The sequence below is a fragment of the Typha angustifolia genome, chromosome 13, assembly GCF_048772165.1.
Source record: "Typha angustifolia cultivar Huaian chromosome 13, ASM4877216v1, whole genome shotgun sequence".
NCBI lineage: Eukaryota > Viridiplantae > Streptophyta > Magnoliopsida > Poales > Typhaceae > Typha > Typha angustifolia.
The window spans coordinates 4918692-4937605 of NC_133251.1; the positions used below are offsets into that span (position 1 = coordinate 4918692).

Genomic DNA, 18914 nt, shown 5'->3' on the forward strand with positions numbered 1-18914 from the left:
ATTGTTTTTAGAGCATCTCGACTTCACGGCTCTAAATTTGAAGCCAGATGAAGCTCCAATCAGGCTTTAAATGGCGCTGCAAATTTAGAGCCACCTACAGTAGAGCTTCAAATTTAAAGTCCTATTTAAAAATTTAGAATCTAACTCTATAATATTTAAATTCCGTCAGTATCTTTTAAATTCATACAAAAGCTTAAACTGAAAATTTAAATTCCGTAAGTATCTTTTAATAAATAATTTAATTAATTAAATTGAATATATAATTAGTTTTGTTAATTAATTTTTAACAAAAATAGTACTATTAAAATGCTCTTATAGAGATCTTTAAAATAAATCTAATATTAAATTATTATAGTTATTTTAAATACTTTATTTTTATTTTGTATAATATAATTTTGATGTTTTTAATTAAAAAATAATAATTTAAAATTATTTCTAAAACTATTGAATATTAGTCTTATTATAAAGATATCGATGAGAGTTTTTTAACCATATATTTTTTATTAAAAAATAATAATATTAAGATGACTTATTGAATAATTTAAAATATAATATATAAATATATATATATTATATTAATTAAATAATAAAATATAAAGTCCAGTATATTAAAGTGCGTCGGCTCTTAACTCTATATTTAAAGCCTATATGAACTTTAAATATAGAGCTTCTCATGGAGATCATCTTAAGAACAAAAGTGAAAAATATAGTGAATCTATTTTTGATAGGTAATAAAGTTGATAAGTTCTTGAAAGTGATTGATATCTTTTCACTCTTTAGTAATCGAATAACATTTAAAGAAAAAGGCTATGATAAGACATCTTAGTCTCAAATCAAAAGACTAATCTCCTGGAGCAATAGTGAAAGCTAACCGAAGTGATATCGATGACCAGAGATTACAATCTTGTTAGATCAGGTTAAGTCGATACAAACAAGATATATCTATTGAAAGAGTTACAAAAATCATAACTGGATTATCTGGTTATACATGTTATTTGAGTTTATATGGATTATTAATCATATTTATTTCAGTTATAAGTGAATTTATTTAGATTATAAACTAATTTATTTGAATCATAAATAATTTATCGAGTCGTAAGCATGCCAGAATGTTATAAACATGAATAAAACTCTCAATCTATTTAATTTAAATTCAGGAAACTTTTATAAATCATACCGTATATTTTATCTACTTTATGATTCACACACTGTATTTAAACACTATCTTTGAGAATTTTATAATTCGACTCTTTTTTTCTATAATTTTTATTTAACACTCTAGATTAACATGAACGATAACAAAAAAATATATTATAATATACCAAATATTTTATGAAATACTCAAATTATTCTTGTGGAAGAGGGGAAGAAAAAGAAGAGAAGAAGAAAAAAGAGGAAGCAGGAGGAAAATGTGGTGACTGTGACTAGGGAAGAAGGTGGTTGAGGGAAAACGATAGCGGATAGAAATATGTGAGGGTACTTCAATAATTTGGTTAATATCAGTCAGTCAAAATAACATTAGGATGTTAAATAAAAATTATATAAAAAAAGGGTCGAGTTATAAAATCAAGATAGTTTGAATCATAGAATATGTAAATACAATGTGTGATTTATAAAATTCTCTTAAATCTATAAAAAAACTAGCTCTGATATCATATTAAATATCCAATTTATTAAGAAACAATAGAATTTTAGATAATAAACCAATAATATATATCATAAATCAAACACAACTTGCACAACACTTAATAATAATAATAATAATGCAGTTTCTTCTCCCAAGAGTGGTAGGTGCCATACATTACTACGTATGTGGATCCAATGAGCACTGATGCCACACCCTTTCACAGCCATTTCTTGTGAGTTGTGAACACATTGGTAGGTGAAAGTGTTAGGTCTTGTATGGACTCAAATGGAGATCTTGGATCATCTTCTTTTTCTACTTGTGCAAGGAATATGTCTTTCTTTAGAGGTAGATTCTAGATTAAAGGTTTTTACTATCATCACACCCAATTGTTACTATGTCACAAATTAAATAATTATTCTTCTCAAATTATCAAAATATATTTATTGGGATACTTATAATTTAAAATTTATATATATATATATATATGAAAGTTAGTATGAAAAATTAAAATTATAAGCATCATATATGAGTTAAAATTATGAGCATTGACTAGGGTAACTTAGAAAATTTAAAAATGTCACCTTAAATAAAATGTAGGATATTTTTTTTAAAGAAGAATAAGGGATGGCTTGAAGCCAAAATAAAAGTATAAGATAGTGCTCTGGAATGGGCTTTTGTTTTTTGACCCAATTACTATATTTTTTGTGCCACTAATGTAAGTTGTGCTTACTATAATTGGGCTATTTGCAGATAAAAGTTTTTGGGTTTTAGTAATTGCAAGATTGGACTTTTAAAATTATATTCTAAATACATATATTTTTATAATAAAATATACATAATTTATTAAAAAAAAATGTGCATAAATATGCACAAGAGCTCATATTTGTTACTTAAAAAAAAAATTTAAAAATTATTTAAGAAGATATTCATTACCACAAAAATAATTAAAAGTGATTTTAAATATCTGAATAGATAACACAAGCATTCTCATACAATCATTCAACTAGGTATCAAACTATGTCATTAAAAAAGCCTAATTTCTCTTCTCTCTCTGTTAGCCAACTTATAACTTTTTTATACAAATAATCCAAATACAACACTTCCTTATAAATAAATATATATATATATATATATATAAACTTTGTCCATGGTATTTGTATTTACCCAAAGCAATAACTACCCGAGACGCAACTGCCTTGTAATCACCGGCGGTAACTATAGAGAACCCTCCGCCCTGCTATATATACGCGCCCTTTCTTTCTCATTTTCTTTTATAAACCAAGAAGTAGAAACTAGAGATATAGCGTTGAAGTCTCTTGAAGATTCTCCCTCACCGCTCGTCTCCATCCCAATTCGCTTCCAATTCGATCCGATCTCTCTCATCCGACCTCAATTAGTCGAGAAATTCCACCTCTTCCGTTCCGATCGAGGTCCCTTTGGTGCTATTGGTGGCGATCTTAGCGTGGACGGTGGGGGAACGGATCCGTGGTTAGGTGAGGGTTAGGATTTGGTTTTCGGGGCGGTGGTGGTGTTCCCATGGGGTTGCTCTTTGTGGAGTCGCTTCCCGGTCCGAAGGTGTTCAAGTGCCGGCGCTGCAAGGTGGATTCGGCCTCGCACGACGCCATTGTGTCGAAGGACTTCCACGGACGGTATGGACGAGCTTATCTCTTCAAGAGCGCGTGAGTCCCCTCTTCTCTTTCTTGTTAATGCGCTGGGATGATTGATGTCTTCGTGTTTCTATGTTGATTGGTAACTGGTGTTGTTGATGAGGTTTTTTTACCTTTTCTGTTAATTATTGGTTTAGATACCCGAACTTAGTTATGGATATTTCGGATTTTTATCTTATGATCGTTGATGAATAAACTGGTAGATGATTGATTAGTCTTGTAAAGATGGGAATTCATTTGTTCATGCTGGCAGAACGGTTTGACTCTATATTGGTGCCTGATGGATTCGAGGAAAGTGATGCTTGAGATAACCAGTTTCTTTTTTCCTAGATACACATTTAATGGATGATCCTTCGGATGTTCTTAGTACATATAGGTTTTTATGGATCTTTAATGAGGTAAATGCTTACTAATAAACGCTAGATGATAATTTGGGATTCATTTTTGGCTTTACTGTTTTGCAGTATAATTACGAAAGCCACTTAATATTATTCTGTTACACCTACAATTTGTTTCTGCTGCTGGCAAAAGCAGCGGCTATCCCATGAAGACAACCTTTAAGTTTTTCATTTGGTGATTTACAAATTCCTTCTACTTTTTCTTTATATTGTTTGTCTGCTCGTTAATTTCTTATTGACGTGATTGAAGCTACTTGACATTTTTAGTTGTACTTCACATTTTTAAGAACTTGTTATTATTCTCCTATGCCAATGAAGATCTATTATTTCTAATATGATACAGATTTATTAGTTAATGATGTGTGAAAATCATTAGCTCTTGACATTTCCAACCCAGTCCAAAATCGGCATCCTCATTTTCTTCTTGGTGCCACACTCCTGAAATGCTGTCCAGCACAAAAAAATGGTTTAATTGACTGAAAAATGTAATCCAATTCTCTAGCTGCTTGTGATCCCCAAATCCTCCTATTCCTTGCCAGCAAATTATTTAGTCCAGAAAAAAAACTGATGTCTATTTATCTCAGTCTGTCCTGACACTCTCATTAGTATTCTTCTTTCACCAAGCCTTCTAGATCCCCTTCAGCTTAGGCTTTTAATGTGCACTATGGCATTCGTCTAAGTATTCACAAAATTTATTTTGTGTTTCAAAGGAGTGCTTGCAAGTTAAAGCATGTGGATTCCACCCAGGTTTGCAGAAGTATATAAACATTATTTATGGAAATTTACCCTATTGGCATTTCAATAGACAGCCTTAGGATGCAAAATTTTGGGTCATGTACAAATAATTCTGTCCCTCACCTCTTGGTTATATTAGATATACTTTTTGTGACATTATTGTAGTCAAAAAGTTGGTCTTTGATAAGATCTACATATTTTCTTGTCTGCTAACATAGAAGTTTTAATTTATCTTAGTTCTGTCCCTTAGTGTGTATATTGATCTGTTTTTTAGCTAGGCTATTTTTAATCTTCTGTTTGGGTGTGATATTGCACATATCAGTTAAAAGTTATGATGTATAATTGGGAAAAATAAGCTAAAGAGAGCCAAAGTGAATTGCAGCTCAAATTATTTCCTGCAGGGAAAATGTAAGAGAATGATCTTCAGCACAATGTTTTATTCCCTTCTTTTTCTGGGAAATAATGTTTCTTCCTTTCTTTTAGTCAAGTTCATGACTTTCTGAATGAGCTGATTTTTTAATTTCCTCTTCCAATACAGTTTTACAGCTTATATATCATATATCATTCTATGATGCAAAAGTTTGTTTATGTCTCTTGGTTCTGCAGTAGTTCTCCATTTGGTCTCTTTTGACTTTTTCTCTGACTCCTTTTTTCTACAATCCATACAGGGTGAATATTTCCTTGGGCCCTAATGAGGATCGCCATCTTTTGACTGGGCTACACACAGTAAATGACATATACTGCAGCTACTGCCAACAAATTCTTGGCTGGAGATACGTAAGTCAGAATTCTGATTCTTCTTTTTGATGGTCCTATTTTCAGCGCTTTTCTTTTTTCATGCTTTGTGTGCTCATACAGTGGCAATAGTTATGAAAATTACTCATGCTTTATTAATATATTCTATGAAAGCAATTTGAAAAGAGCATTAAAATAGAACAAACCCTTTGAACTCTTGAGACTGAATATAAGATGAAATGTTACATCGTCACTCTTATAGTTAATCTTTATGTTTCTTGTTGACAGAGTATTTGTTATAATTGTATGCTGAACTGTAGTTAGCATTTCTGAATTGTACTTCTATGTTGTTGTTCACTTTGTAAGCAGTTTGTAATATCATCTACTAAGATGGATCTCCCATACCTTTAATGAGATAATATTTGTGAAAGTGCTCAATGAAAATAATGAGATTGAAGAATTCATGTATCTATATCTTCAAGAATTGGATATGTTACCTTTTCAAAGGATGAATTAAGGATTTTGATGTGTAATTATCATGATGTTGTTTTCCCAATCTTGAGGCAGCATGCCTTTTTTGATGCACGAGCAAAAGAACCAACAAGCAATTCTTATGTTCTAGAGGCATTTTTTAGTCCATCTCACAAATTGAGTCAGTTGTGGTTGATTTCTGTTTGGATTTTACTCTAATTGAGTCTAGAATGATTGCATTAGGTTTCGTCAGTTTATCAGGACTTGTCTGAGTTCAAAATCACTGGAGTTTGAACTGGTTTGGCCATGATTTTAATGTTATTTCTCATGTGAAAGCATTTTGATCAAAAGGTATTATTCCAAGGTTTAAATAACGGTCAGTTCCCATCAGTGTTACTCTATGTTATTATCAATTAATGAAAAGATGCTTTCCTCCAAGATGGAGCTATCTCCTCTACTTCACGTGATGTGTCGGTGGGTATGAGGCCACTACTAAGTGAGATATGTACCTAATCATCATCTTCATTTGATTTTTACTGCTGTAACTTAGAACTTTGTTCATGTGATTGGTTTAGCACTTTGTTCATGTGTCAGTGGGTATTAGGCCACTACCGAATTTGTTAGTTCTTAATTCTTAACAACCAAAAACTTGATCCACAACTGGTTTTTCATCCCTCACTGAAACCCAAGTCCTTGTTTTTTTTGGGTCCGTCTAGCTTCTTTGGTTGATCAAATTCCTCCCCTATGGTTGTCTTCTCTATTACCATTCTCCCTTGTTTTTCCATGCTCTTAGCCTCTTCAATTTGCTATTTGTCTATGAAGCAAAATCAAGGAAATGAAGGGTTTTTTTTTCAAGCTAATTTAGATCCACAACTGCCCTTTCCTATTGTTTGACTGGATAAAACTTGAGAAGTTGCTCTTTATCTATCTAATTTTGGAAAGAAAAAAAAACCCTTCATTTCCTTGATTTTGCTTCATAGACAAATAACAAATTGAAGAGGCTAAGAGACAAATAACAAGTAAGCTGGCTCTAAATTAGCTTGAAATTCATAATATATACGCCATTAAGTTTGAAGGAGGTGGCAGTTGTATGCTTGATTTACAAACTTAATTCGACTTGTGTGATTAAATCAAGCTCGACTTAGTTCAATCTTGAAAATAAAATTCCTGGCAAATATCCGTGCTCTTTTATGGTTTTTTTTTTTTCTTCAGCAGATTCATTGAGGATGAATTGAATATATGAAGGATTTTCATGTAATAGTTGAAGAAATAGGAAAGGAAGATGCAAGACTATTGATTCTTGATATATACAGGCTTCTTCAACCTGTCATTTTCGTCTTTGCATCTTCTCTCTCTCTATTTTGTGTTCTGTCTAAAATGTAGCTTCTCAAGTTGTTCCTGTTGTTTTACTACTGTATGCTCTGGAAATTGATTGCTCTATCTTGGTAGTCCTTTTAACCTTACCTTGCACCATGTACTTCTATAAGAAGCATCTCCTTTCTTCTCTCAAAGCTTAGATTTATCTTTTTCCACTCAGGAGAAAGCGTACGAAGAAGACCAGAAGTACAAAGAAGGGATGTACATCTTAGAGAAAGCTAGGATGTTGAAAGAAGGCTGGTGAATAGCACGAAGGTTGCCAGACATGAAAACCGGAAGTGTGCATACTGTGTAGTGGTAGAAACATTTGTTGTGTTATTAAACATGAGATCTTACAATGGCATTGACTAGGTTACTATCTTCAGATCAGCATTCATGATCAACCTAGTAAATATACTATTAACTCTTAATTGACTCCTGGTCATATAAGTTGTCTGCACTTTGCTCGTGCTACCATGTTTTACTCCAGTGGAACTTCACTTGATGCTTAAATCCCGTCAGATGGATGAGAATTTGATCCTTGACATGCAAAAGCTTCGGAACTACACCATGTTGTATTAGAATCAAAAGACTGCCATTAGCAGTGAGTATAACTTGCTAGCTTTACTTTGTTGTTTTCTTGGTGCCTTTCCTTCGGTAACAGGCTCTCTTTTGTTTAAAGTGCTTTTAGTTTTCAGCGTGGTTTTCTTTTATCCTTCAAGTTGGCTGATCTCCTTGCTTTATATCAGGACTGGTTGAATTCATGGGAGTTTAGTATTGTTCTATATTTAGGGTTAATTACTCTTGGACTTAACTATAGCTTATTTTTACATAGACCACTTATTTATTATTTTTATGACCCTATCTATTATCTGGCGCCCACTGACGATATTAGTAGTAGAAAATATTAAATAGTTATCATACTTTCTAATTTTCTTTTTCTTTTTTTCTTCTAAAATAAAAGTAAAATATTCTTTAGAAAGCCAAAATTTGAATCATGTGGCAGTCGCATACTATTTTTTTTAATGAAAAAAAAATTAAAAAGGTATTTTGGAGGTTTTATACAGTGAAGATCTAATAGTATACTATTCTATGTCAAATAATCCCCTTTGTATCCATCCACCGACATCCGATAGTTGGGATGTGCGAGGACTAAAGAAGATGTCATGATTAATGATTAGGTCAGTATTTTATATATATATATATATATATATATATATATTTTTTTTTTTTTATTTAATTTTTCAACAGTTATAAAAAAAGTTATCTATGGATAAAAATACTAAACTGATTAGTATTTTTAAAAATATTAATTAATTTAATATTTTTGTTACGATTACAGTAAGTGAATTAGATCTATATTTTTATAAAAATATATATAGTTGGTTCGAAAGCTCACCGAACGAGGAGTAAAATAACGTAATGTACGGTTGGATGCTGATTTCTATACAATTGCCATCTGCGGATAAGAAAGCGTCTTGGTTGACGTATCATTTAATTTCTCGCTTCTTAAAAGGTTACTCAGAAGATTAGGGACTTTATAGTACATTTGCTACAAGTGGGGCGATGTTTAGGGAAATGGAATGTGAGTACAGATTGGGCATGTACTAGTAGATCTTAAATGGGAGTACAAAGCTAAACGGATTGCAAGTCAAAAAAAGAAAAAGAAAATTGTTAATTAGGATAAATTATTCAACAACACTTAATAGGTTCAGGGTAATATATTTTGCTCGTTTGATTGATTCATATGAAATCTCATCGTGTGTTTCCTATAATAACCTCGTGCCGTAATGCAATGTTGTATGTAATGTTAGTAGAATTGGTACAAAGTTTTCAATAGTAATGTTGTCGTAGAATGAGTTTGTTTGATAGATCGACCTCGTTGGATAATTTGTTGCTTGTTATGTTTGACTTGTCAGATGAGGTTTGGCGCCGACGGAAGCAATGGCTGTCTCAAAGGGGTGTCAAAATAAGTGAGCGGCATGAGCTCGGCTTAGGCTTAGTTCAATTTAGCTTGAGCTAAATAAAGTCTGAGTTTTATTTTAAGACTCGATTTGAATTTCAAGTAGAGCCTAAATTAGAGTTAGCTTACTTAGGCTCGGCTTATATAAATATATTTATAATCATTAGATTTTTGATTCAATGACTATTATTATCTTATCTCTATCTCACCATAACCTAAAATCTAATAAAAATCTCCCAACATACTTGTTGGTGTCGCCCTCCTCTTCTATCAGTGTTAGTGTCAACCTCGTTCTCCATCAACAAGCCACAGTCGGCTTTTCCTCTCTGTCAACCGCCTCCTTTTTTGATCTCAGCAAGTTGTCACCTCCTCCTTTTCCTTCAACCTCCTTCTCTTCCATTAGTCATATTTTTCTTCCTCCTCCTCCTCCTCCTATAATCAAGCTTAGGCTCGGCTTGGGCTCAACTCAAGCTTGGTGTAGCTTGGCTTGAGTTGAATTGGGCCAAGCCTAAACATTTTTGGAGGACTTAAAATTAATTTTGAGTCGAGCTTGAACTTAAGCTGACTCACTAAAGCTCACCTCGTTTACACCCATAACTATCTCATTGTTTCTTCTTATCATTGGCTTGTTGAAAAAAAAGTGTTCAACAATTGATTTGTTGGAGAAGATGAGGATGAGACTTAAAAATAGATTTGTTTCTCTTCTGAAACCATGGAGGTATTATAGGAATATTATGAAAAAAAAAACATTAAGTAACAATTGAAAGGGCGAAATAGTCAAATTGAGAAAGAAATTTTGAATTTCTTCGTAAGTATAATTATTGACATTTTAACTATACAATATCTTCGACCCATTTGACAACATAGAGAATCAAAAAGAAAAAAACATTAAATAATAATTTCATCCTCAACTTCTCTCTCCTTTTGAATTAAGAATTAATCACCGTCAACCATGTGATATCTCATTAATGAAAAATACATACATAGTTAAGAAAAGAGACATCTAAGAGGTTTTATATAGTTGGGTGTTTTAATATGCAATAATTAAAGTTTAATTATCTTATTTTTAAAGATTTCTTTTTAATTTCACACATAAAATACCAAATTCGGATCATAAATTACCACCCCTAATTCTAATTTCTAACCCACTAATATTTGGCGGGAATTATTAAACAAACATAAACTCCTTAATCTTATTATTTAGTATTAAAAACAAAAGGACTCCCAATCTTAATCTTACTAAAATTTGTGAGAAGAGAAAGAAGAATAAAAGTTTAAAAAAGAAAACGGTCGCATGAACTCTTAATCGGACAAAACCTGGTCGTTATCTCGGATCCGTAATATAAATAAATAAATAAATAAATAAATAAATAAATAAATAAAAATCGTATCCTAGTCCTACTCGGCTACTCGATCCTGGTCTACTAAACTAAAACGAAAAAGAAAACCTAAAAAGCTAAAAGATATAAAATCTGAGTCCTATTCCTACTCGTACACAGTCTCCTTCCTTCCTCTATATATAAACAAATCGACGCTCTTCTACTCCCGCTCTTCTCCTCTTCTCCTCTTCTCCTCTTCTCTCTCTCCCCAATCGAGCTTTCGATAGCCATGGAGAACGACTCCTCCAGAACCCCAACTCCCGCACCGCCCAAAGATCTTTCCTTCTGCAGTGACGGGGTTCGCATTCTCTCCTCTTCCGACGACGATTCCAATCCCTCTACTCCCGTGGCCCCAACTCCGCCCTCCGCGCCGCGGCAACCCATCGAGCCATCGAGTCCGGCCGTCCCGGGCTCTACCGATGGCTTCTTACTTCCTAGACCTAGCGGTTTGCTTCACGGAAGGAACCGGCTTTCTGGTCCTCCGCCTGGCTTCAACCATCCCAATGCGTCGTCGTCCACTCCCCTGGTCCCGCCCACGACTACTCCTACGATTCAGCAATCCATCCGGCAATCGAGTTCGGCTTCTCCCAGCACCGGGGGACTGCTCGGAAGCGCCTCGCTTGCCGCCTCTAGCAGTTCCGTTGGCGAAAGGAGCGCCCTTGAGTGCCTCAATGCCTTGTTGAACGACTTCGGAATTGCCGGTGGCGATCCCGGCATGTCGACTTCCCTGGTACCGCCGACTCTTAAAAGCACTAGTTGCCGTCTAGAAGCGAGCAGTAGCGATCACGGTCGTGGTGGCTTCAACAATGGCTTTGCCTTCCACGCTACCCATCCTATTTCCTATGGTAATTATAGCCCCGAGATCATGCGAAGAGCAACAATTGAAGCACAGAGAGCTATCATACGTCAAATGAGATCCACAGAGAATTCGACGACGGAGGCCCGCGATGCGGTGTCCAAGGAGAGGATACGGGCGGCGGTCCTTGGCGGGGGGATGACCCTCGCGTTAGCAACCTCGGAAGACGACTCGAAACACCTCTGCAGCCTTTTGGATGAAGGAGATGAGGATTTTCGGAGGAGCATATTGGCTGGAATACTCCCTTCACTGATTCTGATCATGGAAGATACATCTGGATCTCGTCTCTTCGACAAGCTACTGCACGTCTGCGGCTACGACGAGCACCGCCTCATCGTCTTCACGCTGGCCCTCAATCCTATGCGACTGCATTACGTGGCTAGAAAGAGTTGTGGGTAATGCTTAATGATGATTGAAACAATCATTCAATCAATTTGCTTCACCTTTGCTAGAAACCTGATCATGTTGCGTGTTTAATCTCTTCCTTTCTCTGCAGCGTTGCCTCCATCAAGAAGCTGATTGAGGCGGTCAAGAAACAGAATGGGTTAATCCATCATCTCACCGCCGCTCTCAGTTTCAGGATCTTGGATCTAATGATCCATGCAACTGCCTCATCTCTGGTGGATTACTGTCTCAATCGCCTCACCTATGCGCAGAATATGGTAAAATTTTCACCTCATCCCATAGATTTCTAGACAAAAGATAGTATATTTATATATATATATATATCTACTAGTGATGATTTTTTTCCTTTTGGGTAATAGTTTCTGTTTGAGGCTGCTGTGAGGTATTGCAGTGAGTTAGCAACATCAGAGAACAAAGGTTGCTTTTCTCTGGAGCTGTGTATAAATTTCTCCAAAGGTCTGCAGAGAGAGGAGATACTGAAGGAAGTAGTGAAGCATACAACTAGATTTTCACAGGACACATGCGGGTAAATTTGAGCAGGCAAAATTTAGTAATGCTGGTTTGCTAGTAGCTCTGAGATACAAGGATGATATAGCTAATAGTTTCTGCTCATGTTTGTAGGAATTATGTCATTCAGTGTGTTGTTGCTCTTGAGGAGCCAAATGCTACTAGAATGATCTGTGAGCAAGTCGCGAAAAATCTCGAAACGCTATCGACGCATAGATTTGCAAGCTATGTTGTGCAAAAATGCCTTCAATCGTCGGCGGGTGTCATACTCTTTTGGAACCTGGTAGAGTTGGAAGATGAAGAACTCAACATGATTATAAGAGATGCATATGGAAATTATGTAATTCAAACAGCACTGGAACGTTGTAACCTACAGGTTACTAACTTGAATTCTTCTTCTTCTTCTTGCATTCAAGTTTACTTATGTAACGAATCTTTGTTTTCTTTTCCTACAAACAGCACCAGCATCTCTACGATCGATTGGCTTCGCGCATCAGACATCTTCCTAAGACTCTTTTGTTGGATCGACATGCAAGAAATGTGATAAAGCACTTGTCCAAGCTGGACAATAGAAGGCAAACTTAGGATCAAAGGAAATTTGCGGTTGTAGTTCTATCATGGTGTTATGTTATGATTCAGTTGTTTTAAGTGATCTTTTGTATCTGAACCCTGTTACTCTGCTATTTTTATCTGTTCATCATTTGTTTCTGTCCTGTAGATTGGGCAAATAAGAAATCAATATAATGATGTTGCTTTCCTAACATATGGACCTTTCTTTCTTTCTTTCTTTCTTTCTTTCTTTCTTTCTTTCTTATCATGTTTGTCGAAATGGAAGCAAGTTTTCCTAACATTATTCACACAGACAATGTGTGTTGGAAAAAGAAAATTCAAAGGAAACTAACTATTAAGTGGAAATTTACAATAAACACAAGGGTTTACTATTGTGACAAATCCACTGCTTAGAATTAACAAAGTATATTTGACTCAGCATGTTGGATGAATAATATCTCTAGAAGTAGCTTTGTCTTTTCTGTATTGTTTTGTGTCATTTTACAACAAAATGAATCATCTTTTAAAGTAAAACCATTTGATAATCTGATTGACATTAGCATTTAGGTGATCAACAAATGAGTTATTTTAAAACTTTCTTTGTTTCTGATAATTATTATAAAGCTACTTAACATCCAGATTTTAGCTTATGTCTTTCTAGTTTCAATTGGTTGTAATTGGTGCCACTTCTGTTTGAACCTTCTCTTCTGTTGTGAATTAAGACTACTCTCTTCTGACACAAAAGAACAAAGAAGAAGAAAAGCATGGGGTAATACACAACACCTCTTCATCTTTCACATTAAAACAAAACAAGAATCCACCAGAACAAAGCACTACCCTTCTTTCTATGAATATATAGACCTACCTGACTCAAACAGCACTCAGATGATTGCCCAAAAGTTCCTGAATTGGAGTAGGCCAAAGATATCTCTAACTTCATATAAGAAACAATATGATTAGCATTTACACATACATCACCCAGTAATGGCATCGGTTAACACAGAAAGAATCTTAGCTACTCATACTTCCTGTGGGAGTTGACATATATTACAGTCAAGCTACAAGTGATCTCACATCAAATACATGAGAATAGAATTTAGATAGCGCATTTGATGGAGTCATTCTTTTGGTACTCCTCCACTCATAATCAGTAACTTGCAATTTGCCAGATTGGCTGCATCAACATTAATTTTGAGAATCATATATGCCATTTCACAAGTCAACAAAGTATAGCAATCCAACAGACAGTACCATAAATGCCAATTTCGACAACAAAACTGGAATTACTATCTACTATATTGTTCTTCTTAAGAAGAGATGCCAACAAATCTACCAAAATAAAGCAGAAAGGAACCAACAAATGTTGGAGTATAATGCTTTCAGGTCACAAAATCAGTACAATAAAACATTGATAAGCAGTAGAGTACACAGTGCTTTACTACTGTGGTCCCTTGTATTTCAGATTTGCAAGAGAAAAAGCAACAATATAACCTTGCGAAGTTGATCAAACACAATCCAATCTGACACAGCTGTGTCCAATAATCTGGCAGTTTCTAATCACTAAAGAAATACTACTAGTACCTCATATTTCTAGCTTACCTACTAAATATGAGTAATAAATTCAGAAGCACAACTATATCACCACAAACAGATGCCTTTATCTGCACCTTGCATTTTTTAGACTGTTTTGCAGACGAATCATCTGATAGCCTTAACAAGAGGTTGTGTGACTTATTAATTGCTACATCGGGTCAGTAATTTTGTGAGAAGTTGAGTAATCTGCACAAAATTTTATTGAAGTATGAACATAACAACTGCAAGATACTGAACTTTGACCTTGATATAGAGGAATGCAAATAGAGCTTCCAAAGAATGTCTTCCCCTGCTATTTGTGTACCAAGGCCCCTTAAGGCCTATCAATAAGACCTTGAGGCCTTGTTTGGTTGAATGAAAGAAAAGAGTGGATCTAAAATGGGTGGGTGTATCTTTTTATCAGTGAATAAGGGAACACCATATCCTTACCAAATTTCTACTGTTTGGTTGGAAGACAAACTCAAGAAACAAGTTAACAAGGGGGCAACTTTTTCCTTGCCATTACAGAACTATGATAAAGGGACTTATCCCATATTGCACACCACAGGTGCGACAAGGAAACTGTAATGTCATGCCGAACTTAATACAAAAGATGATAACAAGGGGATAACAAAGAACTGAAAAAAAGAAAGCTAAGAAGATTTTGTAGATTAGTAAATTACTACCACAATTACAAAAAGCTCTGTTAAAATCATAGACCAAAAACTGTAGCAGCTCGGAAGGAAAACTCCACCTCAAATACACTCATAACCTAAGAACCTATCACAGTTTGCAAGACAATCAGCAACATGATTGACTTCTTTATAGATATGTGTAACTTTACAATTTTGGAAATTACAAGTTAGAGCAATAATGACGAGCCCATTGACTTGATCAGCAAAAGGGAATCTAATTCAATCCAAATGTTTGAGATACCTTCGTTTTGAGAGACAGAGAAACTTGGCAGCCAGAAAGTATGCTTAATCATCATTTATGAGAATAGGAATGACTAACACTATATTAAGTTTCTCTATTAGATATCATTTATGAGAACAAGAATGATTAACACTATATTAAGTTTCTCAATTAGATATCCACCAACAAATACAGGTTGACATAATCTAACAGAAGAAACAAAGTTATAGCTGACTGATAAATTAAGAACTGTCTATGAAATGTATATTGAACATCATTTACTTACAAGTGCTTTCCTTACAGGTAAAAGATGCAAAAGAAGTTGCATATGAAAAGCATAAAATAACAGAGAGACTGATGATGACATGAGTAGTTTAACATCTGGAAGCTCCATATATACATCTAAATAGCTTGGTACTGTGACTGTAGTCAGTGAAAATAAACCACATATCGTTATCTTGTCTCACCTTAACCAGTGATAGATTAGAAAAATATATCAGTGTAAAATTCTATGGATAAGACGGGGGAAAACGAGCTGTCATGCCATGGAGGGAGTAATTAACATATCTTCCTGAACTATTGTACAGACGAGAGTCCACAAAGGGCTCTGAAGTGTAGAGATGATGCCTTGGTGAGAGGTTTCCATGAACTCCAAGAGGGAGACCAGATTGACTTGAAGCAGCATGATCATAGATAGTTCTAGTAGAAGCAAGGCCATAAGATCCAATCAAACCCATGTATGGAGATTGATTAGTCAGACCAAATAGAGCCTTATTCCCAACAATCGGGGGAGGAATGTCAGAAGCAGCAGTAGGTGTTAAAGTTGTTGACGGCCTAAGACGCTTGTTGGCCTGCTGCTGCTGAAGATTCCGAGGACTCAAATGCGAAGCAACAGAAGCAACTGTTGCAGTTCGCATAGGTCGCTTCTTGGACTGCTGCTGAAGATTCTGAGAACTTGAGTTAGAGGCAACAGAATTTCCTGTTGCAGTTCGGCTCTTGTTTGTCTTCTCTTGCTCCAATTGTGTAATACGCTTCTGAAGATTCTCACTTGAATACTGCGATTCAAGCTTGTACTCCTTGATAGTGTTAATCACCGCTCTAAGAGCAGTGATCTCTTTTGCAATTGCCTCATTCTGTGGCAAATAACAAACAAAGTGGGGTTTCAAGAGCATAGTTGCAGATCCTAAAAAGAGGTCATAGAGTACTAAAATTACCTGAGACTGACGAGAATTGATTCCTTTCTTACGCACTTCCTGAGCAGCCTTTCTAGTCACCTTCAAGTAGTTTTTCAGCAGAGGAACTGGAGGATATTTATCCAGCAAATTAAGAGAATGGATAAATTTTACTGCATCAAGTTGTTTACCCTTACTTTGCATTTTCTGAACAAAATCTGTCACAAGTAACAAATTCTTATGGGTGTCATGATGCTACCTAAATGTAAAAATCAGCATAAAGGAGGCATAAAAATGTCCATAAACAAGTAAAAGGATATATAGAAACAGTTGACAAGCAACGCAACAAAAGGCAAGAGTGTATACACTAAATAAGGGATTATTGAAGAACAACAGCATGGACACAAGAACTTCAGTTCCAAACGATGCTTTATTATCAACAGAAATCACAATAGCTGCTTGTGGGTACGGATCCATGAATTTGAATCTTACATTCACCAACCTCAGGCCCAGCTAAAAAGGAATGAGGGAAGAAAGGAAGGAGGAAATGACAAGAGATATCCATACTTAAGAAGTACACCCTCTTGGATCCCTTGTATGATATTTAACTGTTTCTCATCCTAAAGCACCCAAAAGAGGACATCAAGATAGCTACCATTTTGGAACACTCAATGGTACTTAAAAACTACAGGTTTGACAGAAAATTGAAAACAGAAACATGGTACAAAAAATAGTGTGATAGCATATCTTATACCAGGAATATCAACGTGAATACTGTGCTTCTTCAACATGCTTAACAAAGATATGGCCCAAGAAAAACAGGAACAATTGATCAGGGAAAAAGAGGCCAGGTAACAATTTGCGTGTATTTTGATATTGTAATGCCACCAAAATAGCTAGTGAGCACAACAAAAAATATGGTACAAAATACAGATAGTGAAAAGGTTGACAAGCATAATGTACAATGTGAAAAAGGGAGAAGGCTCAACAGAAAGGTTTTGGTACACCAAGGAACCACATAAACCAGCATGGGAAGTTCTGCTTTCCAAACGAACTTAAAATTATAAAGATAAAAAACGATTTCTAAGGAAGTTCTCAATGCAGCATCACTAGTTCTGCTGGCAGAACTAATCAAGAGCCAAATACCCACAAGGTTTCAACGCATATAAAGCAAAACCAACGGTAAAGAAAGGAATGCCACAGCTGTAATTCACAAGTTAATAGAATGGGGAAAAAAGAGACTAAAATGGCCAAGGATGGACATGAATATAAACCACTTACCACACTTAATCAAAATGACGGACAACTATTCAATACCTAAGTATCTCATAATACGTCAAAGAAAGCTTGGGTAATTTCAACTAAAAGTGCCAGGGAAGCGATCTTCTATGACAACGGATAAAATCATATGGAACTCGTCAAAAAAGAACAAAACACAGAGCTAAAATTACATCCTCAGTCCTAAAACAACCGTTTGATCGGCTGCCCTGCACCGACAGAACATCTGTACATTCCACACGCTCCTTTGTAACCATCTTAAAGCAAGCTCACCACATTGCAAGAAAAAATAAATTGTATAAAGAGAAACTAAGATCAGCAGAGAAAACTTAATGAGTTATAATAACTTCCCCATAACCTGCATAATATGGAAGGTATTAATTCCCATTCTTACCGGGCATATTCTCCACGAGGCCAAGGCCTCTAAAGATATTAACCGCTTGCTTTTTTCGACACACAGAAACAAAGAGATTGAACACCTCGTCCACCTTAAATTCCGACACCAACCTAAAAGAAACCAAGAGCTGCAAGAAAGATAAAACCTCAACTTGGTTTTCCCCACGATTCGAAGCCTTCCCTTTCCACTCCAGTGCGAGCTTCTTCGCCTCATCCCGAACCAATGGTTCAATCTCAGTAGACAAAAATTGTAGCCTTTCCAAAAGAGTGAGGCAAGTCCTCCTGATCACCTGCACCTCGCCATCCTTCTTCCCCTCGGATTTTGAATCGTAGAACCCATCCATGGCATCAAGCACAAGCTTAGCCGGATCGGGAGCAGATCCAATAGCAACATCGAGCTCGTTTGTGATCGCGGCGAGATCCTTACGGTTCTCAACCACATACAATCTCAATCCCTTCGCATCCATCGCGGCGCAGAGGGATCTGAGCTCGGACCCGGCCAAGGAGTCAACTTTGGCCGCCGGGGGATCCAAACCGGCCACGGCGTCGACTTTTTCTTCCGGCGGATCCAAACCGGCCATCGTGGACTTGCATTCAAGCTCCTTGAGGCGGTCCGCGATGGATTTCTCGATCGAGGCGAAGTGGTCCTCCAGGTCTTTCCACTTGAGGGTGAAGGAAGCGAGGGAGGAGGAGAAGGACGAGACAGCATCGAACGCCCTCCGCAGATCATCTTTCTTCGCGTGGATGGATTCGACGGCCGCCACGATCTCTGCCGTCGCCATTGCAGTGGGACGAGCAAGGAAACCCTAACCCTAAAGGAGGACGAGGAAGAGACGAAATCCCAAGAGGGGATACTAAACCCTAAAAGGGAGAAGAAGAGACCAGCGACGGAGGAAATCCTAACCCTAGAGGCAGAAGCGCGGGCTCCGCCGA

The 18914-nt window shown here is 36.0% G+C and overlaps 3 protein-coding genes across 3 annotated transcripts; 2 read left to right on the forward strand and 1 right to left on the reverse strand.

The window, feature by feature from the left end:
• The first annotated feature begins 2906 nt into the window (after window positions 1-2906).
• On the forward strand, window positions 2907-7650 carry LOC140772851 (putative yippee-like protein Os10g0369500). Its single transcript, XM_073115071.1, has 3 exons — window positions 2907-3306; window positions 5096-5204; window positions 7171-7650. Exons 1-3 carry the CDS (start codon window positions 3164-3166, stop codon window positions 7252-7254), a joined length of 336 nt encoding a protein of 111 aa, XP_072971172.1. The 5' UTR covers window positions 2907-3163; the 3' UTR covers window positions 7255-7650.
• Window positions 7651-10542: 2892 nt separating this feature from the next.
• Window positions 10543-12760, forward strand: LOC140772798 (uncharacterized). The gene is made up of 5 exons (XM_073114990.1): window positions 10543-11582; window positions 11684-11849; window positions 11952-12118; window positions 12214-12475; window positions 12559-12760. Exons 1-5 carry the CDS (start codon window positions 10561-10563, stop codon window positions 12682-12684), a joined length of 1743 nt encoding a protein of 580 aa, XP_072971091.1. The 5' UTR covers window positions 10543-10560; the 3' UTR covers window positions 12685-12760.
• A 2610-nt stretch (window positions 12761-15370) lies between these two features.
• LOC140773417 (truncated FRIGIDA-like protein 1) lies at window positions 15371-18914 on the reverse strand. The gene is made up of 3 exons (XM_073115956.1): window positions 17980-18914; window positions 16350-16525; window positions 15371-16268 (listed from the first exon to the last, which is right to left on the reverse strand). The coding sequence occupies exons 1-3, from the start codon at window positions 18761-18763 to the stop codon at window positions 15645-15647; spliced, it is 1584 nt and encodes a 527-aa protein (XP_072972057.1). The 5' UTR covers window positions 18764-18914; the 3' UTR covers window positions 15371-15644.